The 27,847-nt window shown below is 38.1% G+C and overlaps 2 protein-coding genes across 6 annotated transcripts; both read right to left on the bottom strand.

The window, feature by feature from the left end:
• Positions 1-1,261: 1,261 nt before the first annotated feature.
• Positions 1,262-3,941, bottom strand: LOC103977675 (S-adenosylmethionine synthase). The gene is made up of 2 exons (XM_009393254.3): positions 3,785-3,941; positions 1,262-2,686 (listed from the first exon to the last, which is right to left on the bottom strand). The coding sequence occupies exon 2, from the start codon at positions 2,674-2,676 to the stop codon at positions 1,486-1,488; it is 1,191 nt and encodes a 396-aa protein (XP_009391529.2). The 5' UTR covers positions 2,677-2,686; positions 3,785-3,941; the 3' UTR covers positions 1,262-1,485.
• Positions 3,942-4,901: 960 nt separating this feature from the next.
• Positions 4,902-27,619, bottom strand: LOC103977674 (calmodulin-binding transcription activator 1). 5 transcript variants are annotated; one of them, XM_009393251.3, is made up of 12 exons: positions 27,346-27,616; positions 26,435-26,554; positions 24,553-24,668; positions 23,404-23,492; positions 20,691-20,736; positions 17,223-17,682; positions 16,718-16,983; positions 15,294-15,770; positions 14,471-15,159; positions 11,220-11,802; positions 8,616-8,924; positions 4,902-5,193 (listed from the first exon to the last, which is right to left on the bottom strand). In XM_009393251.3, exons 1-12 carry the CDS (start codon positions 27,383-27,385, stop codon positions 5,128-5,130), a joined length of 3,261 nt encoding a protein of 1,086 aa, XP_009391526.2. In that variant the 5' UTR covers positions 27,386-27,616; the 3' UTR covers positions 4,902-5,127. The 5 variants fall into 5 exon arrangements, with proteins under 5 accessions (XP_009391526.2, XP_009391527.2, XP_009391528.2 ...); XM_009393252.3 differs by having other exon boundaries at positions 17,265-17,682; XM_009393253.3 differs by having other exon boundaries at positions 17,322-17,682.
• Positions 27,620-27,847: the final 228 nt, after the last annotated feature.

Raw genomic sequence — 27,847 nt, 5'->3', positions numbered from 1 at the left:
ATCTCAAGACTTTGAGATCAAACTTAATTAATTCACCGAAGTTAAATGACAAAAGCAAATATTTTAGCAAATGAATATTGATTAAGTTTTAGAGAGATTTAGTTTACAATTTTCTTCAACAAATGATAAAAGTAAAAAAAAATTAATCAAAATAAATATTTTTAAAATAATTTAGAAAGATAAGATAAAAATATATTCATTATATACGTCGAAGTTGAAAGTCTACTCAAGCTCATGCTAGAACAAATATCAATTTGAGAGTTGGAGTACTGTGTATATTAGAGCAACTTGGTGTAATCAGACTGTCAAGTCATTGAAAATACATTATGATATATCGTAATAATTTTCTTCTTTAAGAATAGTAAATATTATAGTAATTCTATGTATTATAATATAAATCATTTGATGATTAGAAAAAATATTCAGAAATAATTAATGTTAATTAAGAACTTAAGTTTCACTATAACGATTCTTTCTCCCTTTTGTTCCTAATTTATTATTTATAACGGTCATAATAGGTAAAAAGAGAAATACGAGTTTAACTGTTCTTTCGTATCAATATTATTATGACTTTCAAATCCATGCGTTTATAAATTAGATAAAGACCAATGATGATGCGTTTATAGATTAGATAAAGACTTTCTGAATGACATTGAAAAAGTACATATCATATATTTAAATTATTATTATTTTATTTTAATTTCTAATATTAAAATATTTTACATCATAAGAACATAATCTTAATTTTTATGCTCACATAAGTTAAATGCAATTGGATCTAACAAGTATGTGTACTGGTTCAAGCATATCAACCTCAGTTTACTGGAGTCTTGCATCAATGGACGATATTATTTCAATATAATAAAAAAATGATGGAGGTAAGACTGTCGTTGACTTTTTTTTCAAGAATAATTAATGAAATCATATTCAAACCCAAATTCTTGAAAGATCTATCAAACTTTTTACTAGCTAGCATCATTATTTATTGTCTTGCATTTCGATTTGTATTGCCTTTCATTTCGATTTGTCTATGTTTATCTTACGTAGGAGCCATGCTTTTTTTTTTTAATATTATTTTAATTATATTACAAGTTAAATGAGAACTCAATATACTCATGAACACTGACTCAAATACAAGCCAAATAGCCAAATACAGAAAAGGAAAAGCATATCAAGAGCAAATACAACTCATAAAACTTATAATAGATGGGATAACTAACGATTCTAAAAACTTGTGCCTTCAAGAAATAGGTCAATAAAATTATAAACTTTTATCAATTATAATAAAAAATACTTAAATTTCTTGGGAAAATTAACAAGGATGACTACAACGTAGAGAACAAGCAATAAGCTGTTCGTTTCGCTTCTGTTCTAATCAATTCATGGAAATCAAACCAGACGTCATTTCTTTTATTCTCAGGAACGAAGACAAAAGAGAAGGGGCAAAGCAGCAGAGGGTAGCAGTAAGGGAGGCCGAGCTGAGTTCTAGGCGGCGGGCTTCTCCCACTTGAGGGGCTTCACCACCTCCCAAGTGAAGTCGGGGTCGTCCCTCCCAAAGTGCCCGTAGGCCGCAGTCTTCAGGAACCTGCCACTGCCTCCCCTCTTCAGGTCCAGGTTGATGGTGATCATCCCAGGCCTGAAGTCGAAGTTCTCCTTCACAATGCTCAGGATCTCCTTGTCCGGGATCTTGCCGGTACCGTAGGTGTCCACGAACACCGAGAGCGGCTCCGGCACGCCGATGGCGTACGAGACCTGCACGATGCAGCGGCGGGCGAGCCCACTGGCGACGATGCTCTTTGCCGCCTGCCTCACGATGTAGGCGCCGCTGCGGTCCACCTTGGTGGGATCCTTGCCGGAGAAGGCGCCACCGCCGTGCGCGCCCCAGCCGCCGTAGGTGTCGATGATGATCTTGCGGCCGGTGAGCCCGGCGTCGCCGTGGGGGCCGCCGATGACGAACCGGCCCGAGGGGTTGAGGTGGAAGATGGTCTTCTCGTCGAGGTACTGCTCGGGGACGACGGGCTTGATGACGTGCTCCTTGAGGTCGGCGGCGATCTCGTCGTTGGTCACGGTCTCATCGTGCTGGGTGGAGATGAGGATGGTGTGGACGCGGATGGGCACCATGGCGCCGTGGTCGTTGCGGTACTCCACCGTCACCTGGGTCTTCCCGTCGGGCCTCAGCCAGGAGCAGGTGCCGTTCTTGCGCACCTCGGTGAGGCGCGCGCCGAGCTTGGTGGCGAGGACGTGGCTGAGGGGCATGAGCTCCGGAGTCTCGTCGGTGGCGTACCCAAACATGTGACCCTGGTCGCCCGCACCGATCTCCTCGGGGCGCTTGGTGAAGTGGCCGTGCACGCCCTGGGCGATGTCAGGGGACTGCTGCTCGATGTTGACGAGCACCTTGCAGCGGTCGGCATCCAGGCCGACCTCGTCGGACACGAACCCGATGGCGCGGCACGTGTCGCGGACGATCTTCTCGTAGTCGACATTGGCCTTGGTGGTGATCTCCCCGAACACCATGACCATGTTGGTCTTGGTGCAGGTCTCGCAGGCGACCTTGCTGTCGGGGTCTTGCTCCAAGCAAGCATCGAGAACAGCGTCGGAGATCTGATCGCAGAGCTTGTCAGGGTGTCCCTCGTTCACAGACTCGGAGGTGAAAAGGAAGGTTTCGTCGGTAGCCATGGCGTCGAAGCTGCAGAATAAACACAAAAATAAGCAACTCTAAATGATTGAGCAGTTGATACATCTGATCCCAATAAAATTCTACATCTTCCTATGTCCAAGTAGAATGTTCTGTAGAGAAAGGCAGCAAAGAGGCAATCTGATTCCGACAAGGAACTCGTCAGCATCGACAAAGTAATGCGCATGGATTGTCAAGAGAATCTACTTGCCCAAGAATCAGAATCCAAGGAACAGAGGGAATATCAAAAGAATCTATCTAATCAAGAATCAGAATCCAACAACGCGATAGCAAAGTGGATCACTTTAATGTGGATAAGATCCCCGGCAACGCAAGCCACCACAGGAAGCAAATCAACACTCGAGGATCTTAAAACAGAGTTAGGAGAAGTATGAGTGAGGCATAATTTGACATTAAGCAGCATCGAGAACCAGAAATTACACCGAAGTAAAAGTGAGGTATACTATATGACACAGGATCGAGAGTGTGCCATAACAGAGACGCAGCAGAAACCAGACACTAGCAACATCAAATGGCATATGATAGTAACTGGATCTAATAATAAGAGTGATTCAGTGCATGAAGCTCCTAACATAGCAATCTTACCCCTTTCCATAAAAAGAAATCTTCTTCTCAATTGTAACCCTAGTCACCGAGGCCACAGAAGAACAAGGCACAATCTATCTAGATCTAATCATCATCAACGAAATCAAAATGGGCGATCGATTCACTTAAGCTGTTAAGCTTTCTCGCCGGAACTCTCAGATCCAGGCAGTCAAAAGTACAATCATCGGTGATTGGCCAAATAATATACCAAATCTGGCCTCAAGCAACGATGCAAGGACAAGAAATCTGGTTGCAGGCTATCTTATTTAGGACAATGGCCAGATCTAGCCACTCACGAGGAAGAACAACACGGATCAAGCAAACAAAAACACAGCATTTGCACAACATGCGAGTAGATCTAAAGCCATCAGATCCGGATATTCATGAAGCAGAGGAACAACCTCAACGACAAGTTAAAAGCCCCCATTCCGACCTATAAATCGAAGAACAGCATCGAGTTCACAAAGAAACCATTAAGAATCTAGAGAAGAAAGAGCGTCATACCGGTAATTCCGGAGCTGATACCTGACCTCGCTGGATCAAGAAGACCCCTTTGACGGCGTCTTCCCTTCGCCCGACGTCACAATTTATAGATGAATGGCGCTTCGAAGCTACGCGCTTCTCAACCGGTGCTTATTATTTACTTATCTCATTTCTCAGATGCGGATAAAAATAGATCCGACGATTCAGAATAGCTCTACGGAGCCGAAGCAGCCGTCGGATCCTTTCCGAGCGAAGAGAGAAGTAGGTGGCGAACAGCGATCTCAGCGGGGGCCGCGCTATGGTCGCGCCGGGCCCCACAACATTCGCTGGCTCCTGGTGCGGTGCAGCTACTTGTGTCGGCTGTGGCAGGGATCGGGGAGAGAGTTGCCCCCACCGCGTTCGCGCCGGGCCCGACGACGTTCGCTGGCTCCTCGTGCGGTGCAGCTACCTGTGTCGGCTGTGCCAGGGATCCCCCACCGCTGCCGTCATAAACGATATTGCGAACATTTCTGTCCTCTGTCTCGACGGTAACACGGTTTTGGGTTAGTTCGCGCTGCCATCCATCGCGTGTGATCCCCAAGTGCGTAGGCAGTGGGTTCGACGCGGAGTGGGATTCACTCAACTCGTCCCCTACTCACCGTCCCAAAAATGGGTTCGAAACGGTGGGCCCACTTGCCGAATCTAACGTCGGGTCGTCGGTCAACGGGTCCCGGTGCGATTTCCCCCACCGTTGACCGGTCCTTCGGTTCGCTGTTTGACTTTGGTCGGGTCATGGTCCATCTCGATCGACTGTAATCACCCTGGTTCCTCGGATGCTCAGCTGAGAACGGAAGGGCACTCCGCTCCTACTCCTGGATGATCCTAGCCACAAATGTGAAATCAATATGATAGGATCGATGGCCAGGATATTTCGGGAGAAGGGTTAATATTAAACTTGCCAAGTGGACCAACCTGGGAGACCAGTTTTATTGTAATTATAAACGGTGTCACATGCATCGATTGCATCCATCGTCAGCCACCGCATCAAATCTGCTCGAATCCACGGCATGTTTCGAGTTGACTCGGTAGGGTATAAAACGCCTCAGAAGTGCGAAGTGACGAACCAATATTACAATATGCTGCACATGGAATCGACAGGTGAATGAATTGACTGCTGCTTGCCAGAGAGAAATACCAGCTTCTTTCTGCACTTCTCTTCAGCCTTATCAAAAAGGAAAGGACAAATCTTTACATCTTATCCATTACATATAAGCAATATTTACAGGAACGAGATTTGTGCAAATTCCCCAAACTCCCCGACGCCTCTTAACGCCCAGAAATCACAAATATGGTCGTTGTAGCTCAGCGTGGATGGTGCGATTAGATCAGCCCCCACCATTTTCTTCTTCGGTGTTTTGAAGTTGGGCTGAGCCACCACCTTCGTCTCCCAGCTGTGAACAACGTTTTAGGTTTTATCAAGGTTGTGCAACAACACAATGAATATTAATAGGCAAAATCAACTTGAAAGAGAAATCAAAACAGATAGAAAGGAAAATAGTAAAACGAATATGACTAAACAGAATAACTCACACAGTAACATATCTTATGTAAATGAATTCATATAACTGCAAATGTTTATTTCATTTTCAGAATCTTAACAATAGCCAAATCTGCAACTCCTTTGTTGATAAGAATTTAAAGAAACATATAACTAAATTAAAACATCCTGGTGTTGCTACAAGGTTCTACCAAGTTGTGGGCTATATACAATCAGGAGTTAGTGAATAACTGAACAATAATCAATTAATTTTTATTAGTTTGCTTGTTGAGACTAACTTAGCAAATACATTGGACGAGTAAAAACTTGTGAACAATTTAATAAATTTTCAATGATTTGGAGATTATTATTACCAGGTTCTGAACTAGTAAAACAAGAGGTAGTTTAATTTCATAGCTAACTACCAGCTTTGAACATGAACTTCAAATCAGTACATTGTTGGTGTAACCACGGAACATTGGTGCCAAGGGATTCATTTAGTCAACCCAAATAGTATAATACTTATGAGCAACCGGACCCCAATCCTAAAATGAGACATCCACTTTGTTAAGAACTAGATACCATAATCATGTGATTAAAATTTCATTATCCATGAATCGGATGAAGAAAAATAAAAAGAAGACCAAAGCCAAAACCATCTGCCCCACTACATGCATGCATGCATGTGTCATGCATCCAAGCTGCATGCATGCAGTGCCGGTAGGTGGTTTCAAGTGTTTGCCTGCATGTCAATCTAGCCCATCCACAACTCCCAATGAAATACTAATCAAGGTAAAATAATATTTTGCATTCAAATTTGATGCCCTCATCAGGGTTGAATGCATAACCCAGAGTGATTCATAGTGGATCCCATGTGTAAGAGGTGCAAAGCACCAATAATAACAGTACACGTTGAATGCATGATGCAGAACGATTCCTAGTGGATTGCATGTGTAAATGCAAAGCACCAAAAACAGTACAACTCTTGACAAGCCCCTTGCACCTATCCACAAACAGTATTTTCAAAAGGCGCTCGCCTAGGCTCTAGGGTGAGGAAAGGCAAGGCCCAAACACCTCGCAAAAACCCTAGGCATTGCACTTCAATGAAGTGCTACTCAGGTGCTTGCCTGAACCCAAGCACCAGGCGCGTCGGGCAAGTGCCCGAGCTAAATTTGATCAGGTTCAAACTTTGGTTCAATAAGACGTAGAACTTGGTTCAATCGAACCAACTAACGTAGTTACCCTAACATTGTCCAACCCCCTCCCTTGCCCGACCCAAGAAAAGAAAACAAAGGTGAAATGAAACCTTACATCTATCACCTTTGTTCACTCTACCCGTCTCCATCGGCAACCTCGTCCAATCTGGTTCACCGCTACAGCTCGGCTAAACCCTAAACCTTGTCCACCGTTATACCTCTGTCTGCTGCTATAGTAGCTATGTCTGCCACCAACGACAACCTCTTCCATTGCCTTCGTTTGGGCCTTAGCACGCTCCCTCCAACGTTGCAGCTCCATCCACTGTCATCGACAATGTCATATGCTGCCTTCATACTCCGGTGTAGCTTCATTCATTCCTAGCTGCAGTTTCATTCTCCACCCTCTACTTCCCCCACCTTCCTGTTAATTAAATTGCTTCATCCATTCCCCTGTTAATTAAACTGTAAACAGACGAGCAACAACTCGTTTGGAGTAGTTTAAATATATTTGTTGTACCTACAACACCATAGGCAATATGCACTTTGATTTATACATGAAATTCCCTTAGCTTTTACTTGATGAAACTTCCTGGTTAACAAGATGCTTTTGGAGCAATTTAATTCTAACATAGGTCTCTATAAACCTGTTTAGCATATTTCTATTTAGTCGCATATTATTTTAATTATAATATTTGGGAGCGCCTTGCGTCGCTTGGGCGGGTGCCTAGCGCCTCGAGCGTTTTGGGGCCTTAGCTTTGGGGCCTAGTGCTGTTAAAAACATTGTCCACAAGTAATCTTTTCCCACTAGGACTACTTATTCTACCATCTCTTCTGATATTGATGGTGGCACCCTAAACTAGACCCGCATCCATCCAACTCATCTGCAACTCAATTGCAGTACTAAACAGTGTATCATAGCTGTAGATTACAACCCCTGTATCATAGATATAGTATCATTGTACAAAAATAATTCAACGGTTGCAATTGAACCTATTTAGAGAAGCAAAGCATAGGGCAAATTAAAATGAACAATAAAAAGCAATGATTCCTTACAAAAGATTTCTTATATGTTCAAATTTAACCAAGGTGAAATCATAAAAATTAAGATATGCAAATGGGCACTCCAGACTCCTTACCCTATCCAAAACTATATAGTGGCTCCTTTGTGTGTAAAGCTAAGAATTTTGCAATAAAAATTAATAAAGAAAAAAATTACAAATTTCATTCAATTTTATCAAATTCCAAATTCATTTAACTTTGCAATTTTTCTTGCACAAATAGAAAAAGATTAAACTACTTTGACATTCAACTCAATTTAGAAGTACAAGGAAGAAAATTTTATTTAATTTCATCAAATTCCAATCAACTGAACTTTGCAAAATTTTCTTGCACATATAGGAAAAAAAATGAAGATATTCAACTTAATTTAGGAGAATATTATTGAAACAAGAAACCATAAATATTTGCATGCTCTTGTTAAACTTATTAAACTCAACTTTACCTTTTAGTTATAAATCATTTTCCACCATCTGCATTATCGTGGAACATGTGAATAGGTGAATCAGTCAGGAAAGATAAAAAGGAAAACATTACTTAGCATGTATAGGAAGGCCACTCTCACCACTTTCTGCATTTTAGGAAGGCATGTTACCCATTTCATTCTTGATTAACTGAAAATAAATCTAAACAGTAAGAAATTCCGACAATATCCACCTGTGACCAATTTGATCATAAGTTCTGCTTGGAGCTTATTGAAAATTAGAACCATGTATGAACAATCACATACGAGAAAGAAAATTGGGAACTAGAAAGAAACATGACATATTAGCTGTAGTAAGAAAATTTAATGAGAAATCTCAAGAGTTTCCTTGGCATTTACTAAAGAAACAATAATCATGATTTAAAATAAAGAAAGCACATCAAATATAGAAACTGGAATAACACAAATCTTAATATACAATCCATTGGAATAAAAATGTCAAGAAGAATAGACTCACTGCTCAGGTAATTAATCACCTGTCTAGTATCAACTACGTGGTGGCGGTGCTTGTGCGGACACTGTGAATTAACTGCAGTAAATTCCTAGATTGCACAATGCACAACAGTAAATAGCAAGACTCCAGTTAAAATTGCAAAATACCTTTGATTTACGAGAACATGCCACCAGTCTCATGTACTGATCACGGCCTTCTGGATGGCGTGCCATTGACTGTACTCTTGCCAAAGCTTTCTCCACACTAGCAACCTTCTGTCTCCGACCAAGACGGAGAAAATCATATTCGTCAGTTGCCCCAACCTTTCCCTCAATGCATATAGTTGTATTCTCAGCTCGAAAGCCCCGTAATCCAGCTCCTTTGCGCCTCCAACGTAAGATAGCCTTTTCAACAATGCTAACAGACCACACTACCTTCTTATACTGCTTGCGAACTTGATGACCCCTCACGTGTGCCTGAAATAAAACTGATGAGCCCCTGACTTATGCTCTTAAACTAGTTAGTGTAAAGCATATAATATCCCAAAGAAAATACAACAGACATATTCCCTATTAGAAAACACCACAAAAGCATGAAACCCTATGGATGTCTATTCCATGCTATTTGAGAGAATTTTTGAGTATTCTGACTTCAATATTCCCTTTGCAGATGAAGCTTTTTTATTATATTATAACAGAAAATCCTGATTTATTGATTTATGTTTTATAATTGTTCCGAGAAACTCTAAAAGCACATCTAGCCATGGAGTTAGAGTTATAGGGAAAATGAAATCGTGGGAAATAAAATTATATTTTCCCATGTTTTGATAAGAATCTGTGTCCATGTACAAGGACCAGAACCTTAAATGGAACAAAAATACAGCAAACAGCAAGTGGATTGTATACATTAATATTTTTAAAACTTGGGCAAACATACATGGATTTCTTCTTGTCATCCATGGCAATTATGGGCAACACCCTTAGAATCATAACGTACTTTCTACTGTGCCCTCTTCCTTTCCTCTACTGTGTCAATGGCTGCACCAAGGAGCTTTGTCCAAAAAAAACAAATTTTGCAATTTGACTATATAATGCATGAAACAAAAAATGTTTTATGGTTCTAAGGAACTTACATAAAGATTAAGGTCAAGTGCATGTACTCAAGTAGAGGCTAATCCAAAATTTCCTTTTAAGAATTCCACTTAAAGGGAAAATCAACCTATTGATGTACATAATGAAGAGGAATTCAAACCTGAAGTTACGTGAAATTTGTCTTCAACTTATCTCTTTGTTTTCTTTCTAATTGTTGAAAATTCTTGGTAATGCAATTGGTGTAAAGAATATTGGTATTCTTGATTTATTAGTGATTAATAAAAAATATTAAGATCTAACAAAGTATTTGAGAAAAAATAGCTTGGATTGACCATGTATTGACTTTTTGTACGAGCTTAATCTACCATGTTGAATGGATAATTAAAGGCTTATTTATGCTTGTTTATGTCCTAAATTTAATTTATATACCGATAAATTAGGATAAAAAAATCCTGAAATAGGGTTTTTTTATTTCAATTGATTTATCAATCCTTTTTTGGTGTAGTAACACACGATACCAGTACATATAAGTCCAACCATGGACTGATAGGCCTAGTCAACATGATAAGCCGATATATGTAAGTATATGGCACATAAATAAAACTATATAATAATAAAAGGAAGACTTTATTAAATGTGTAGATTAATGTATACGGCTGGTTGTTCATGAATGAAAACATTAGTGAACAGAAGTTGTAGGTGTAGAATAGAAGGAAAATATGATTTTAAATACGAGGGGACTCCATTCTAAATATCAGGAATTGAGATTCTTGCCAACCTTCTCAAGCATGGAGACTCAGTACTTTCTATTACTACCAGCACAACATCACTTTCCCTTACATTAGTGGACAGCACCCTCAATAAACAAGATAATAGAGCTACTGAAAATAAAGTGGGATGCGAAACCATACATCACAAGAGTGACAATTATCTGCCAATTGCTTCCTTTCTCATCTACGACAAAAAGTCATTTACATTTTCTTCCATCTAGGGGGATGTCAAAGAGGCCAAGGACCGTACAGCTCCAACTAAAGTGCTCTCCACTAAAGAACCAAAGGCTTCCTACATGAAGATTGTGGAGCTTTCCCTTCTTATAAGTACAAATAGTGGGTTAGCACATCGATCCATCTTATTCCTAGAGATTTCTTACAATTAATTCCGCTGGAAAAGTGCATTACCACAGCAATGAAGAATGCATCACTTGTAAAGTCAACACGTGGATTTTCTCAAATGTTCCAGTGAAGAGAAGAGTTTGGAAAAACTTAGTGTTCATAAACCTTTATTTGAAAGTCAGATGCAAGAAAACTACGAACCTTTAAGTTTAGTAATCTAGGACTTTTCGTTGATATCAAATATTCTAGTTCCATAAAGAATTTCAGCATAAAATGAAAAGATAGCAATAAGCTTTGTTTTCATGAACTGGCTTATGTATATGACCTACGATTCATGATATCCAATAAAATTCATTCACAAGTTGCAAGAAGCTCAAATCTGATGTTCCATAGAATGCTAAAAACATGTAACTAAAGTTGTAAGCGCCATACCCATGTTTCAAAAAACCAGAGAAAGGAGGCATTTTACACATATAGCTACCATACAAAACGAGGAAACATTTCCATCAATGAAGCAAACAGTATAAACACAAATAAAAAAGCACCCAAAAACTCAAACAAAACTTACCTGGATTTTCACAATTCGGTCACGGATTTTCAAGAACTCTTTACGACCCTTCCATCCACGATATTTTTGTTGTATTTTAACAGCAGCCATATGCAAAGATTCATTGTAGTGATTTATCTTGGGGAACTTGTTCAGATAGGACCGAACCATCAAATCAACTGAGATCTCAGTATCTTTGTCTTTGCTATCTGTTAATTTTCTTTGGCGGAAAGAATGAAGCCTAAACGCAGCTTGAATTCGTGCAGCAGCTTGAGCTGAATTTCTTACAGCAGCTAGAGACCCTCTCAGAGATAATTGTTCCCCGTTTCCACCATCTAGAGAAACTGTGTTTTGCTCTTGTACATTTTCGATGGCCTTTTCTGCAGCCAAAGTTGCAGAAAGTCTACCCATCTCACTTTCTTTTACCGTTAATGAAGAAAGATGGCTGGTCAAATCTGCTTCGGCCAAGTATCCAGCAATTCCTTTATGTCCTCTACTAGATGCTAAATCAGCAGCAGTTTTACCAGCAGGAACTTTTGATGTTGGGTGTTCAACTGCACCAGCAGCAGCTCCAAGCCTCACTAACTCAACAACTGTCTCCTCTCTGATCAGTCAACGACTAAATCATAGTTAAAAATCCAGGCATGGAGCTTAAAGAATAAGGTAAATTATCAACTTAATGCATGTTTTAAATAAAACAAAAAAAATTCAAAATAAGGTTCTTGTCTTCTTGGAATGAAGCACCAACTAAAAAGCTTCTTGAACCTAAAAGTGACGGCAGCACAAAATAAAAAGATAAATACTAAGTCTGTTGGTTACAAGTAAAAGATGCAATGTAAAATATAACGCATCGTAAACTTGGTTGGAGTAGTCTGAAAAGTATATTACAAAGAATTACACCTTTGATTGAAAATAAGTAAACTGCTGTCATATTGCTAATCAATTTAACAACAATATCTAGAAGTAAAAAAGGTGATCAAGCATCTGTCCTTATCCATAATTTGCCTCAACTTCAAATTGATACGTCTACAATATTATGCAGCAATCTATTTGCAATACCAAATTTAGATCTTTGGAAACAGATAGCTGCAGAAAAATCAGGACTCCTTGCCTGTTCCATCTCTTCACAAGTTTCTATAAGCATTTATATTATTATCAGATCATGCAGCTAGGATTAAACTTTTTGGTCTGTCTAAAAGCATGTAGATTATTAATCCCATCAGAAATAATAAGGATATTAAAGTGAAACAATTATATACAGAGATTAAGATGGATCTGTGAGTAAATAGACAGAAAATAACACTATCATTTGAAGAGCCGAGTATGATGTATATATATCTACATAGAATCAAGACATAAAGAGTGGCGTAGATAATAAGGATTCCTGAAGAGTGCACATGAGTCAGCATAGAAGCTAGCATAACTAAAACATAATAGTATGTAGCAATGATCACCGTTTTGCCTGGACTGGTATGAAAAGGGCGACACATACCGGTCTAAGCACTGACCGATATGCGGACCCATCCCGGTTCGGTCCAGCATATCGAAGGGAAGTGGGAAACCCTAAATCCCACTTCCGTGCTACCTCAGCTTCTCACGCGATTGATGTTGCGACTACGACTTCTCACCGCCACAACCTCCGCTTGTCGCAATGGAAGTTGCACACCGCCACGCAACTAATGCTGCAATCGATGCTTCTCACGCAGGCAACTACCGACGACCTCCACTTGCTGCGACCTCACTGCACATCACCACGCTAGATATTTGCCCTAATCACTTCTCAAGAATGTCTCCTTTCCTCTTCCTCTTTTTCCTTTTTACTCCTCTGCTGCTTCCTGATCTTCCCACTTTCTTCCTTCTTCCTCCACCGTCCCTTCCTCTTCTCCCTCTTTTTCTTCCTTTGAGAAACACCGATATACATCGATACATATCAACTTGACAAATCTCCAAGACGAGTCCGGTGCCCGAAATGGTGAACCCTGGTATGTAGTATGTGCCAAGCATGCATGGCAAGAAAAAACCTTGACTGAGGGAAGGAGATAGAAGCATGCATCAAGAATACCTTAAGGTTGTGTGTTGATGTACTAAACATCAGCAAATTGGAAAACATACAAAGATAGAGAGAGAACTGAAGATGGTCAAGTGACACATTAGTAGAATTGACACAACTGTAATATAAGCTGTACATACACTTCAGCACCTATTGTAATATAAGCTTTACATGCACTTCAGCACCTATGTATACCAAAAAGGGAAATACCTTAATTTGCTAAAGTTATCATTTCAAAACCATATTTCCATTATTGTGGTGCAAGAACATGTCAATGAATGAGCAGTAAGACATGTGACATGCAAAGTCACGATGCATGCGTCATTCACATGTGACTATCTGTGGGCACAAAAAGAAAGGTGGAGCAAAGAAATAAATGTAGGAGGGCTGTAACACAAAATAGACGAGTCACAATGCAACATTAGTAATTAACCCAATTAAAAGTACTACACTAAGCCATTATAAACATCAGATCATATAACCTACAAATTGAAAATAGCCGATGCCTAAAGAGAATAGATGAGAACAGATTATGTAGATCCAGAATGACTTAGGATAACTACTTTAGTTTAGCCATCGAATAAGATTAAAAGGTTCTACATAAGGGATTTCAGATGGTACAAAATAGAAGGTGATCAGTAAAATAAACTGAAATCCATAGTCCTACTAGAAATAGTGTCCACTAAGTAGAGATCATGGTTTCCATAATGTTTTTCTTCTTTTGGTTTTAGATATGCACCATTATCCTTGTTTAACACCTAGAATGAAGAAGAAAGGCCCATGTAGGAGTTTCCAGTTCAGAGGGTGTCCACACCCTCCTGCCCCTTCTTTCTTCTACCTACACCCTTGCAAACATGCACATGCTATAACATCCATGATATCCTTGTTCTGCATACCCACAATTCACAATGGAAGTGACATTTTCTCCATAGTCAGCTGCATTTCTTCTGGCAAATCACCCAGCAGCAATGATATCAAAAAGTGCATCTTAATTTTCTTTATTTTCATCATTAACTTATTTCTTCTTCCATACAAACTGGCACAATTAAGCTTTGATAGTAAAAAGTTAAAACTACTTAAGACTTTTCGAACTGCTCATGCTTAATTATTGGTATAGAGTAAATGTTCATTTTCAGTTTACATAACAAACACGAAAAACAGATAATATGATTGATGTTGAACTTTTTCTGCACTAAACAGTTCTGAAGCATGATAAACAAACCTGCCAAAGTATGCAGCCCAATGGAGCCCGGTCCTACCGATTACATCTCTGAAACTTGGACTGACTCCAGCACAAACTATAGGACTCATTGCCCATTCATAACCAAGAGCTGCAGCCAGGTGGATAGCCCCTTGACCATTCTCATCCAAAACATTAGGTCCTTTACCTTCTTCATGAACTTTACACACCAACCACTCATATAGTTTACCCTTCAATAACTTCTGAATCAATCCATCCTTAGGTATCCTGAGATCACTGTGAAAGGCCTTAGAGTCTTTGTCGATAACATTCCACTCATTTTCCTGATCCCTTAGCATTAACAACAGTTTTTGTTTAAGGAAGCACTTTTCACAGTTTTCAACAGAGCAGACCAGCCAGTTCCGGTCTAACCCAGTCAATAATAACTTTGCAAAACGCACTTGAAGATTAACTTCTTCTAAATCCCTTTCTGGCACTGAAGAGAAGCTAGAAAAGTTTTCACGATACTCAAATTCTCGAATCTCACTACAGGCTATCCTATTACTGCATGTAATATAAAATGGAACCCGACCAGGTGTATGTAAAGGGGCTTTACAACGAATCACATTACTCGTCAGAACTTCAGCAGACACCTCAAACTCACCAAACATACAAGACCATTTGATGCTCCTGGGCTCTACACTACCTAGAAAGGTACCTGCGATCAGAACCTGTAAAAAGATGTTAGCCATGGAGATGTAATAAACTGAATCTGAAAAAAGTGCTCCCACATAATAAAAATAAAAAGATCGCAAGACAGATGCTTTCTGGGCTTATTTATGTTGGCACAGAAAGTAGATAATACCTTTGTTTCAACGCCAGAAAAAGCCCAATCCGGTGAGAAGTCATGAATAGTGAATAGCTGTTCCTGGGAAAGAGATGGTCCTAGTGAATCCATATCCAACTGCATATGGGAAGAAAGACTTGATACCTCCTTATCATCATTCTGAGCATCCATTGCATTCCAGTAGTTGCAAGAGTCTGAAGCCATCAGTGAGTCATCACAATCCTTACCGATTTCTTTGCTCATCCATCTTCCAAAGCTGTCTAACTTCTTCAAATCTCCCTCATTCTCCAGTGACTTCTTTAAACCATATAAAATTTGTGCTTCATAACTCAGAGGTTGGTCAGAAGCAACGGTCACCTTAGAGCTGCCATTGTTTATGGTTTGCAGTGTGCTCTGAGAAAGATTAGTATTGGGCACCTGAAACATATAGCCTGGTATATTGACCAAGTGTCCATGATCAAGGTTGCTTATATTCTCAGAATTTTCCAATTTAACCTGCACAATGTGATGCACATTCTCAATTCCAATCAGACACATGGACACAAAGGTTTTTATATGTACAAGCAACAAACATAATATCTACAAGCATATAAAAAGAATGCAAATTTCAGCTAAATGTATATGAGCTATAAATATAGAATGTAACAGGAGCATACTTGTTGGAATTTGGTTTATAAAGGAACTAGCGATATCTGTGATCAAGACAAAATTCAAGATAAAGGACAAAAATGATAGTGGTAAGGAGTTGGAAGTTGGAACTATCATGCCAATTGTGTTGGTAGTTTAATACCCCACCAATACTTTACAAAATTCTTTAATTTTCAAGACATCTTTTGCAATCAAGGATTGCAAGTCAGTCATCATTTGTGTTGACTTGAGTTCAAATTAACAACAATCACTTCATAATAGCAGGTTTTTTGGAGAAAAAGAAAAACTTTGCAATCAAATTTAACACAAAACCACAAATTTCAAAGAAATATTATAAGGTATTTCTTGAGTGCTATAAATATAATTCATAAGGACTTCCAGGAAAAGCTTAAGTGGCAACCTCCTAAATAAACATAAGGTAGATGATAAGCGCCTAGCTTCTTGGAATTGCATATTAGCAATATCTAAAAGATTGTGGTATAAAAGCAATCCAACCACTAAGATGTCTATTTGGTACAATTATACACGATGACATTGAAAACCCCATCGCACCCTTGCATGGTTATTTCGGGCTAAAAATCACCTTAGATCCATTTAATATCTATTTGTAAAGCTAAGAGTACTATAGCACCAAAGAAACTTTAAAAATGAACTAAAAATCTAATAGAATTAATGAAGTATGAAGCAAGAACTTAGGATTTTCATAAGTGATGACTAAGAATCCTCGACTACAAAGGGGCAACAAAATTTAAAAAAAATATGCAAACAGCAAATTTTACAATTCGATCATATACCTGATTCTCTTTTGTGCCTTCTCCAATAGATGTTTTTTGATGATCGCTAGTTAAGATACTATTGCCACTATCAGCAACATATTTGACTACCTCATTGCCCTCAGAGGTGGTATTTGGAAATATTTTAGGCATGTTAACAGACCACTTAGCTTGTTCAATGGAAACATTCTCTTCCAGCATGCCAGAATCCTTTCGGCTTATGTTAAAAAATTCAGGCATCTTGGATGCTGCAGTATGATGATCAAAACTAGCACCACCGAGTGAACCTACACAACAACATATTTAGGTGAACAGTAAGAGATGAAGATAAAGCTAAAGGAATCCAAGGAATTTGAACAACCAATATAAATTTTACTAGTAGTACTGATATTCCATTTAATCATCTGCACCAGTATGTATACACATATATATACTTATACATGTGTATAATCTAATTATGATGACAATGTGAAATACAACAGCAAAATAATACATGGAGTAAAGGTAAGAAGCTAATAGGTACTACCAGCTCCTTGAGAAACTTCACAATTTTTTTGTTGGTCTTCACCTAATATAAGATTTTGCAATGGCACTTGGTTTGCGGACGAAGGACCAAATAATCTACCTAAGATTCCAGTATCTATAGAATCGCTCGAACGAAGATGAGCAAGGGAACCACTACATCCAGCAACGTTTTCTTGCCCGGTATGGTTTGCAGATGAGGCAACATGAATTCCTGAATGAGATAAAGAATCTGCAAGTGAAGCTTCACTATGTTCCTCTCCAGACTCTGCATCTTCAAACTCAGAGGATGGAGCTTGGCGATTCCAATCAGCAGCATGGGCACTTGTTGCATAGGATGGTTGGGTTGGAAAAGTAAGATGATCCAAATAAGAACAAACAGCAGAACTGGTTTGAGATCCATCTGTGAGACTCATTCTCATTGCATCAGTATTTAACAAATGGGGAATGGTAGACCTGCTTCCCTAGAGAAAAGAAAGATAGTCACAACATTTATTATGTAAACCAAATACAGAACAGTTGTGGCCCTTTCCCTTTCTCCAACTCCAAATAAAACTAACACAAGAGTAAAAGTTGCATCATTTATTTGAGAGTCTGCACAACATGGATTATTACCAGGTGCAGAGGATGCATATTTTTAATAATAATAATTATTATTATTATTATGTGCCTGTTAACATAGACAAATAATTTTCAATACAATATCAGAGACAGAACTCATGTGTCATATAAAATGTTAACAAGGATGTTTTTTTTTTTATTGTGCATACATCACATAATAAGACAACATAGAAAGATTTTTATACATCAAAAAACATACTTGCAAATGTTACATGATACAGCAAATGTGCAGTCCAAAATAAGAAAAATAGCATTGACGCAATGCAAACCATATTTGTTAAGATTGTAGTAGCGGCATGAACCACGGAGACATAATCAGGACCAAGATCAGGATCAGCCAGTGACAAAATTAGTATAGGTTGGACCATAATGAGGGAATTTGAAAATTAACTAAATGAAGAATCATCAAACATAAAAAAATAAAAATATAATTCAAGAAAAATTATCTTAAATATTCTACAAAAATTATAAAAACATTTAATATTATTATAGAAAATATTATATTTAAATTTTATATGCTATATATTATATGTATTATGTATAATCCTGTATATTACATAACATATCATCAAATAACTAAATATTCCAGAATATCAATATATAACATGTCATATAATTGACAAAATATTATGAATTAGTAGTCTAACACATGAAATATAACTTATAGCACTAATTCCTAAACTCAATTTAACTAATTATTTAACTTTGAATAGGCAAAAAAGAGGAAAGATTTCTCTTTCAAAGTTTGGATCCTCAAGCAAACCTCTTCTCTCTCAGATCCATAGGCAATGCAACTGCAGCTACACTGGAGTATGTAGAAACTGAGGTGGCAACGGCAATAGTACACTACAATCAACTAATTTCCTTCATTTTTTATCTTCCTTCTCTAACACATTTTAGCTGGAATCAGCCATAGACGAGGACCACCTGTTCTTCCACAAAAATCAGTCAATCCAGCTTACCTTCTGCCACTTTGACCAATTTCAAACTAATACCTGATTCTTGGGTAATATCAGTTTGCTCTCTGCTGAACCTAAACCAACTCAGCCAAATTTTAAAAGCTATGTGATAAAACACATGGAAATAAATCAAAGGAAAGAATAACCTGTTTTTCATAGTTTATACAACCCTGGTTGCACATCTAACTAAAGAAGTACAACAGTCTATGAGGCATGTACCCTCTTCTAATGAATGCTGTTCTCTGCCGCCATGCAAATGATAGTGACACTTGCCAAAATATAACCCTATATACATCAGATGCTTGAAAAGACATAACAAGTGCATTGTCTATAATTATGTTAACTTATGAAGCTAGTGTAAAACAATTATTTGACAGCCATAAGGATACCAAGTATGTTGAACAGTGGCAATATTCATGAAATTTGGGCATTGCATTTACTATGATAGTATGACCCGGTGTTTTTAAAAGTGTTAGGCAGCAAAATGCTTGAAAAGGCTAGACGCCCGTCCGAGCGAAACGTAACACTCTAGAATATTAAAATATAAAAATAGATAATATGATTGATAAATATGATTATAAAAATAAAAAATACAACATTAAATTGATATTAATATAACTTTGAACACTTGCATTATTTCTAAAACCCTAATAACAGTTCTAAAAGAGATTAAAAGTGCCAAATAAGGACTAATAACATTTTTAAATAACGAGTAACAATACTAAATAGGGATTAGTAGTTCTAAATAGGGTTAAAAGTTCTCAATAGGGACTAATATCAGTTTTAAACTATTTAAAAGTTAAAACTAGCTGCGGTGAGGAGTTACCAACAGTGAAAGGTGGGGAAGGAGAGGACAGCAGTGACGAAGGAACCTTTGGATGGCGACAATGACAACGAAGGAAGCTACGAACGACGATAGCAGTGGCAGAGAAACTTGCAGATGGCAGCAGCAACAGCAAAGGAAGCTGCAGACGATGATGTCGGGGGCTAAGGAAGCTTCATATGTGTCCGTCGGTGACATAGGAAGCCACAGACCTATCCCTCATCGGTGAAGGGAACATGAAAATTGCAATGACAGGAGCCTTGGACCTATCCGTCAATGACAGAGGAAGCGTCGAACCTGTCCATCGACGGCGAAGGGAGCTGCTCACAGAGGCAGCGATGGCAGACCAAAGATGGGTCAGAGCGACGATGATAGTCTAGAGTTTACTGTGCTTAGGTGGGTTGTAGGGGGATGGGGTTTTGTTTACTATGCTTGGTTTGACTGAACTAAGATACTATTTAACTGTTTAATTGAACCAGAGTTGACAATCTGGTTTGATTCTTCACATTCAACTGGACACTCAACCCCAGGCGCCTGGCGCCTAGGCTCAAGCGAGTGCCCAGATAGAGCTTCACTGAAGTGTCATGTCCGGACATTGTGCAAGGCACTCAGGCCACGCCTCACCTCGCCCGAGCACCTAGGCGAGCACCTTGGGTGCCTTTTAACAATACTGTTATGACTACAATATCTAGATCAGTGGCAAAAAAAACTTCCATGTACAAGTGAAATATATAATCATCATAAACATACTAAAGAAAAATATATTTTAGCGCATAAATTCATTATAAAGGATAAAAATATGCATTTGTTAATCACCATAGTGGTTAGTGGAGCCATCATGTCTTTATCATGTTGTGTCCTATTTTCCTAAAATTTGTCGAGTTGGCATGCTTTTTGTGTGTCATGTCCAAAGATGCGTATATATCGAGAGAAAAGAGAGGGAATATAAAAGCAAGAAAAATAATGAATGTGGTCAACAATCAAAAAGTTGGACTATGATAGAAACATAAATGAATTAGCTCATATATGAGAATTTAATAGAGTAATTAATGCAGGCTAGAAAAATCACCTCATTCACATCTCGATAATGCACAAGAACAATGTGTTCCAATTGCCTGCAAAACCACCATATTAAAATTGCATTAAATTTTTTTCATATTGACTGTTAGAAGAAACAAGATATCACCTCGAAATTCATTTATATTTAATAAGCATACAGGTGAAAATTAACAAGGAAATAAGGGTCATCTAGTTGAACATAGAAGTCAGAAGCATAACATCACAAAAGAACATTTTAAAGTTCAGAAGAAAAAGGAAATAACACTTGTTCATTCTCTATGGAGAGAGAGATGAGTATAGTCAATCATTCTCTACACTTTTGGATGTGTCATCTCCTTTGGCCGCAATTTGGGATTGGAATGAAGAATATCATATCTAACATAAGCTCTCTCTCCAAAATAATCTTAATGAGGGAACCCTCAAAATTCGACATGTAGGACTATCAGCCTGGGCAAGCCTTGAAAATGTCGGTCTTTGTCTTGAGCAAGAAATGGGTATGGGCAGGCTTACAACTCGATGCTACAGAGATCGTGAATCAAGAGGAATTCCACTTCCACTTGAAAATTAAATAGATACACAAAATAGATCCACAAATACAATGTTTAAGCAATTGATCAATGGCAGGAAAGACACGACAAACCAAGTTGGACTCATTATACATGCCTCAGTGGATAACTTAGGTGTGAACATGTACATTCTGGCAGAGGACACACAGATACACTGAACCCTTACCCTTTTGGAAAGGGGTTTTTTTGTGCAAACATGTCTCACATACCAACATGACAAGTTGGAGATATATAAGCCTAAGATATTGTAGGAACTCTTTTTTGTGATTATGTGATCATGGAAGAGTGTCCCGCTCAATCTCACCTCACAATTCCCAAAATCGAGGGAGTTCAGGTAGATTTTGCTAGTTAATTGTTTCTCTAAACATGCACCATTCATTCCTGCAACTCGGTACTACTCAACAGAGAAGACAACAAGACCCGTCATAAGGATAGTGTAGGAAATCCATAAATAATAGTTAGTAATATTAAAAGGGCAGTTCCAGATGTAACTCAAAACGCTATTGGAATCAAAGTTGGCGCCACAAAACAACCAAATTAAATGAATCCATGCTATTTAGAGAAATATCTATAGCACTGTGTAAATGCTAACCACTGAAATCGAACAAAACTTATAAATATCACCCAATTCTTGTACAAATTGCAGTAGAGCTCTGCATTAATGAGAGCCCTTTCAAAATCATCGACCATTAACAAACGGCAACACCATAATGTGGTCATTGGGCACTCCAGAAATAATATTGTGCATATTATGTAACCAAGGAGTTGCACCAAAAAGCTAAGATTGCACAAGATTATTGGAAAAAATACATCATCAAGAACATAAGAAAAAGGGACAATTTCAAAACAAGGCTTCAAAAGTTCAAGAAAGGCAATATGGTGCCGACGAAATTCTCACCTGGATCTCTCAAATTCTTTCAGAAAGAACACAAACAAGTTATAAACAAATATGAAGGCCCTTTCCCGTTACTAAACAAGTAGGGATTATCAAGAAGAACGGAAAAAACAAGAAAGATTGGTTCACATCATATAAAAAGGCATTGATACGGGCATTGATATTTTCAAGTGAGAAGTATGTCAGGAATGTACATGTTGATATGTAATATTTTGTCACATTGTTTAGTCCTTGGAGCCTAATAAAACACCTGTATATACTTCATGGTCATTATCAGGTTTCAGAAAACGGTTTTTTACCATGACACTGTTTGGGTTTTGCAATGCCACAGACCTTTGCAATAATTTAGCAAAGAAAACATTTTCCAAAAATATTGTCATGTCTCAACACCTTGAGATGAGATTTGGCAGATGAACCCCTTGGATAGCAATCGGAAGGGGTCAAGATCAATTAAGAGAGTTGTTTGACTTGCAGAATCCTTGGGCCACCATTTTTGTCCTTAATCCTACCTCTTTTTATCGGCTGCCACTTGTCAATTGTAACCTTTTTCAGTTTGAATATAAGTTTCTGAGTTTCCAGTGCAATTTGTGTGCTGTTCCATGTGCCTTTCCTCTACAAACCCCAGAAAAATGAACTTACCCTTGGTCTCATGCATTGACTTATTTTGTGTAGGTTTTGCTAGGTCCAGTGACTGCTTATCGGATGGGTATGGCGTATAAATCAACATGGTGCACAATCAGTGTCATGCACAGAAAATTTTGGCATGCACTTGGCAATTCTTCTTTTGGTGTAGAAAGTTATGACCACTTTCTTTAAGTCTCTAATATCAGTGACATGTGATGATCAATTAGCAATACTATATTTCCACTATGTTCCATGAGTCATAGCCTTAGCATAATGTCATGATTACTCATCGGTTCTCCTGATTGTTTTATGGTTCCACTAGCAGTTCATGATTTAACTTTAAAGTTTGAACAAGGACTTCTCTCTTTTCCAACCTTGTCCATATGTATTTATCATTTTGGTGTTCATTATTACATTTAGCCACAAGCCTAACATTAGGCACATTACTTGTATCTGCATCCAGTGACCACATAGGAACTGTCAAAACCTCTAGGTACCTCCAACTCAAACATCAAAAATAAGAGAGGAGAAAACTAATAAAACAATCTTCACTACCAACATAGAACTTTATTATCTGACAAGGCATAATTAACTGGTACAGATGACTGAATCTAATTCACTAGAAAAGCTATACTCACCCATCAAGCATCCAATAGCTTCGTCTCTGGAAATTTTCATTGTCCTCACCATGGGCATAGTAGCAATGAAGCACATCAACACTTCCACACTGATGATAAAAAAGAATCAGAAAGAAAAGATAATTCCCGTAACAAAACAACGACTCAGTAGTGCAATGGCATCTTTAGCTTCAACCATATTTACTTGAAACTCTTAAAGTGAAGCCACTGAATTAGATCCTGTGACAACAGGATCTATGGAAAGTGAAACAGATGCAGCCTACGAGATAAAATCTGTTGTGATATTTTATATCGACGCAAACAAGATAAAGTTCTTTCTAGATGCCAAATATAACCATGACAATTCCAAAAATTCTTGCATCACAAAACAGGCTTGGGGGTTTTGAAATGTCAGTAATGCATAAACTGTATGTGTGGTGTGCACAACAGGTGCACTGAGCATACAAAACAAGTTTATAATTGTGTGTTCATTTGGTTATATCGGGTGCGTGAGAACCCCCAAGAGCTGCTTGTGTTGCTCATTCACTAAATATGACAAAAATTAAGAAACAGGAGCATAAATACATTCTTCACTGGCAAGCAGAAAGAACATAAAATCATTATTCCTTCTTACCAATTTTAATGTGCCAAGTTATTGCAACTAAACTAATAAAAAATGCTAATAAAATATAACATAGTGCAATATCCAAAGATGAAAGGTAACACATTCAGAATATTAAGAACTCCCGCCAACAACTTAGGCTAAAATAACCATAGACAAAGTAAATTTAATATCTTCACCATGAAAAAATTCACAAATGAATCATCGAGAAGTTTCATGACCACAGATAGTACACTGAATTATAACCTTGTTTAGAAGACTTATTATGTAGAAGCAAACAATACTCATAAAAAACACACAAGAAAATTTCCAGTTTAACATAAGGCTTTAAAAACAGAGCTTAAGCAACATATCAAGTATCATCCATTTCCAAACCAGTGAGAAAAGGACAAATCAAATCAACAGAAAACAATATTTAACAAATTCTAGAACTCTAGGATTCACTTTTCAAATTGCAATTGACGGTAGTTATTCATTAATTTACATTGCAACCTAATGAGATATCCACTTATATTAAGGGAAAAAACTGAAATGAAGCAGTATCATACCTTTAGCTTTTCATGAGCTTCTCGAACAGTTTTTCCATCTCTCTTCTTTCTCCAATTATGGCCATCTTTCCGAAAATATCGGAGTGCTTTGCGATCAAATAAAAACAAAGAACCACCTATAGAACTCCAGATCTATCAGCTGGCTATTATGGTGTTACATATTATAAATGGAAGACATTGGCCATCCAATGAAAAAGTCTAGAAAGTCAAGTTTGTGAAAAACAACACGATCAAGGTTCGAGGTCTTGATTGTGGCAAATTGTAGTTCGGCAAATATCTCTGTATATGAGAAAAAAAAATCAAATTCATCTGCTACAAACATATATGAATTACAAGATTTTGATCAGAATTCATTCTTCTTTGACGATCAGTGGTTAAGTGGGAAAAGAAAACAGAGAGACTTTCCAATTAAATGTGTACCAATCAACTCGGGTGGTTTCTCTGCGATAAATGTGCATTGCTGAATGAAGTTCAAGGAAATAAAAGTTTAACACCCATGGGTCATGAAATCAAAATTCTGTACACAATCCAATATATAATATGTAGATATAGATAACTGCATGTGTAATATAAGTTGTGTTGTTACAACTTATTGGGTTTTCCTTATGATCTCACCTAAACCAACCACCATGTTTGATATGGAAGTGAATAAGTTAAGCAAGGGCACTCAAGCGAGCTATGTGATGCGAAGAAGGGTGGCATGAGGCATGACTACGCAATTGCACAACAGGCTGTATTTACCCGATGACATAGAACTCTCACTTTAATCCTCTCTCTTTCTCTCTGTTCCTCTTCCAAACTTTTGACTCTATCTTTCCTCGCTATTTTTCTCGATGCTGGCTCCTAGAAAGAATGCAGCTAAGGGCACTTAAGTGATTTCTATTCTATTTCTTAAAATCAACCAATTTCTCATCGGCCATGGATAATTTCCCATTGGTTACTCAAAAAACCCTTTTTCTTGGGAAAGATTTGATCGCCCTCAGCTGATCCTTATACAAATAGGAATCATCCAAGTTTGAAAATTAAGATAATTCAAGATCATAATGGTATGAAGCTAGGGAATAACAAAAAAAGAATACACAAAGGATTAAATAGGAATTTCCAAGCATAAGATGCACACTTAATATATCCCAAATATTTTAATTCTTCCCAAAATACTCTGTTTACTATGACAAACCAAACTACGAGCCACTACATCTTTTTTACTTGTTTCTAACATAAACTTTGTCACAATTTTATCTAGCTTTCCTCACAACAGTAATTTGAATTAACTCACATTGTGATCCTAGTCTAACCAAAACATACGTAGGTCCACTTCCTTGCATGCCACCTATTTTAGAGGTTCATACATACATATCAAATCCACAATTTAGGCATCCCACAGTGTTATTATGTAGTGCTACCCTAGGAGCCCAAGCGAGAAGACACGCCAAGCATCTCAAAATGTTTCAGGTGAGGCATTCTGATTGGTCGTTGCCTAGGCATGCGCTTGGGCCCAGCAATTCGTCTGGCCCAAATCAAACTGGTTGAGTCTGTGTTGAATCTACTACCCAACGTATGGATTTTATTTTTTTAGCAGTAAAACAAGAGTGGAAATTTTCCTCCACGATACAGAGGCTAACAGTCTTATTGTGTAATTGAGGCTAGTATGTAGTTTACGCTTTACAAATTACGATTCAACAAAATCCTTAAAAGGAAAAAAAAATTGAAATCCATGAAAGTGAACCTAGAATGCCAAAATCATCATAAGCATGACTTAAAAACAAAGCTAGCAGGAGTTTTTTTGTTGTAATTACAATATGAGCCTAAAAGTTACAACTACAAAATAAAATTGCCTTTCAAATAGTTCTTTTAAAAAAATGGTAAATACTGTGATATGTACCAGGAGGTTTGTAAGGCGGATCTGGAGTCAAATTGAACCTCTGATAGTTGCGGAGGATTTCACAAATCTCACTTGGACGAAGCCAACGACTTTTTGCCTCTTGCAAAATCTGTGCAATGTCTGCCCAAAAGAGAAAAGACAAATTTGGATCTTAGTTCTCAAATGCCATGACAACGACAATACACAAAAAAAGGTTTAATTTCTCAACTTACACATGTACGACAAATATTTCACATAAATTTAGTTTCAAAATCTTATTAGCAGCAACTCAACAGTAAACTATAATTTATTGTGAACAATAATCACAAAATACAGCATTCTTGTGAATAAGAATATGAAAAAAGATACAAGGAAATAGAGACACTCTTTTGACCTTCCATGTCCATGGAAGAGAAACAACATGCAAGTATGAATTGAATCAATTGAGCAATGCGCTAGACATTAAGGTAGTTCGTGGCACAAATTGAAGCCTTACATAATTTCCAAACAATGCAAAATTTAGTTTACTCTATTTGCTGAAAACAATCATGTGAAAAAATAAAGGAAAAAGATGCATCAAAAAATGCCCACCTCTGGAAGTAAACAAGATCAAAACTAGCCAAAGACATCACAATACGCACTAAACAGGGGGGAAAGCACATAACTTAGCAAGGCTGCCCAAGACCCACCAAGGTGGAGCTTGCAAACCACCATGACAGCTTCTTCAGCAAAGTGAAACAGTATTAGGTTACAAGAGTAGCATTAACAAAGTGCTCATATTGACGTATACTCAAAACCTACTCTAAAACGGTTTCAAGGAGAAACGATAAACACGTTATTGGATTCTACCAAACATCCCAAAAACACACCGCAATTATATCCTAGGAAAAAGGAAATGGTATTCGATGTCATGTGGGTGGTGCAGAACCGACCTAGCTGAGGATTGAGAGCGTATCGCCGGCCCTCTGCCATCCGCCAGAGACAATCCGAATAAACCCTCCCCCGCCTCACATCACCCGGACCTCCGGGATCGATCAGCAGCGCGGTTCCGAAGGGATGGGATCGAATGAGAGGACCAGAGGAAGACGTTAGGGGAAAAGGAGAAACCCTAAGGAGCAATTAATCGGCCGATCGTATCCCCGCTGCTTCCTCCTCTCTCTCTCTCTCTTAAAACCAAAAAGGGACAAATCCAGGATAAAAAGGGAGAAAACCCCAAAAGAAAAAGAAAAGGAGAGAGGCGTAGCGTTTTTATTATTATTATTTTACTTATATATGTTTTTATCGATTATTTTTAACCAACAGGAAGCAGAAGTGGTACGAGAGAAGTCAAGCCCCCGTTTCACACCTGGAACAGACCCGAAGAGAGGTTACTACAACCCATCTCTATTTATTTGCTTGATGCGTTTCTCGATTGCCGCAAGTAACTGTTGTTCC

This window comes from Musa acuminata, chromosome BXJ3-3 (genome assembly GCF_036884655.1).
Source record: "Musa acuminata AAA Group cultivar baxijiao chromosome BXJ3-3, Cavendish_Baxijiao_AAA, whole genome shotgun sequence".
Taxonomy (NCBI): Eukaryota; Viridiplantae; Streptophyta; class Magnoliopsida; order Zingiberales; family Musaceae; genus Musa; species Musa acuminata.
This window is presented reverse-complemented; position numbering and strand designations above follow the sequence as displayed.

Bases quoted from the DNA above. Each gene is read 5' to 3' on its own strand.
- LOC103977675 (XM_009393254.3), bottom strand. From the start codon at position 2,676: ATGGCTACCGACGAAACCTTCCTTTTCACCTCCGAGTCTGTGAACGAG.
- LOC103977674 (XM_009393251.3), bottom strand. From the start codon at position 27,385: ATGGCAGAGGGCCGGCGATACGCTCTCAATCCTCAGCTAG. The intron at 23,493-24,552 runs GTATGATACTGC...TTTTATCATCAG, and splicing joins AAGCTCATGAAAAGCTAAAG to TGTGGAAGTGTTGATGTGCT. The intron at 8,925-11,219 runs GTAAGTTTTGTT...GTTTTATTTCAG, and splicing joins ACCGAATTGTGAAAATCCAG to GCACACGTGAGGGGTCATCA.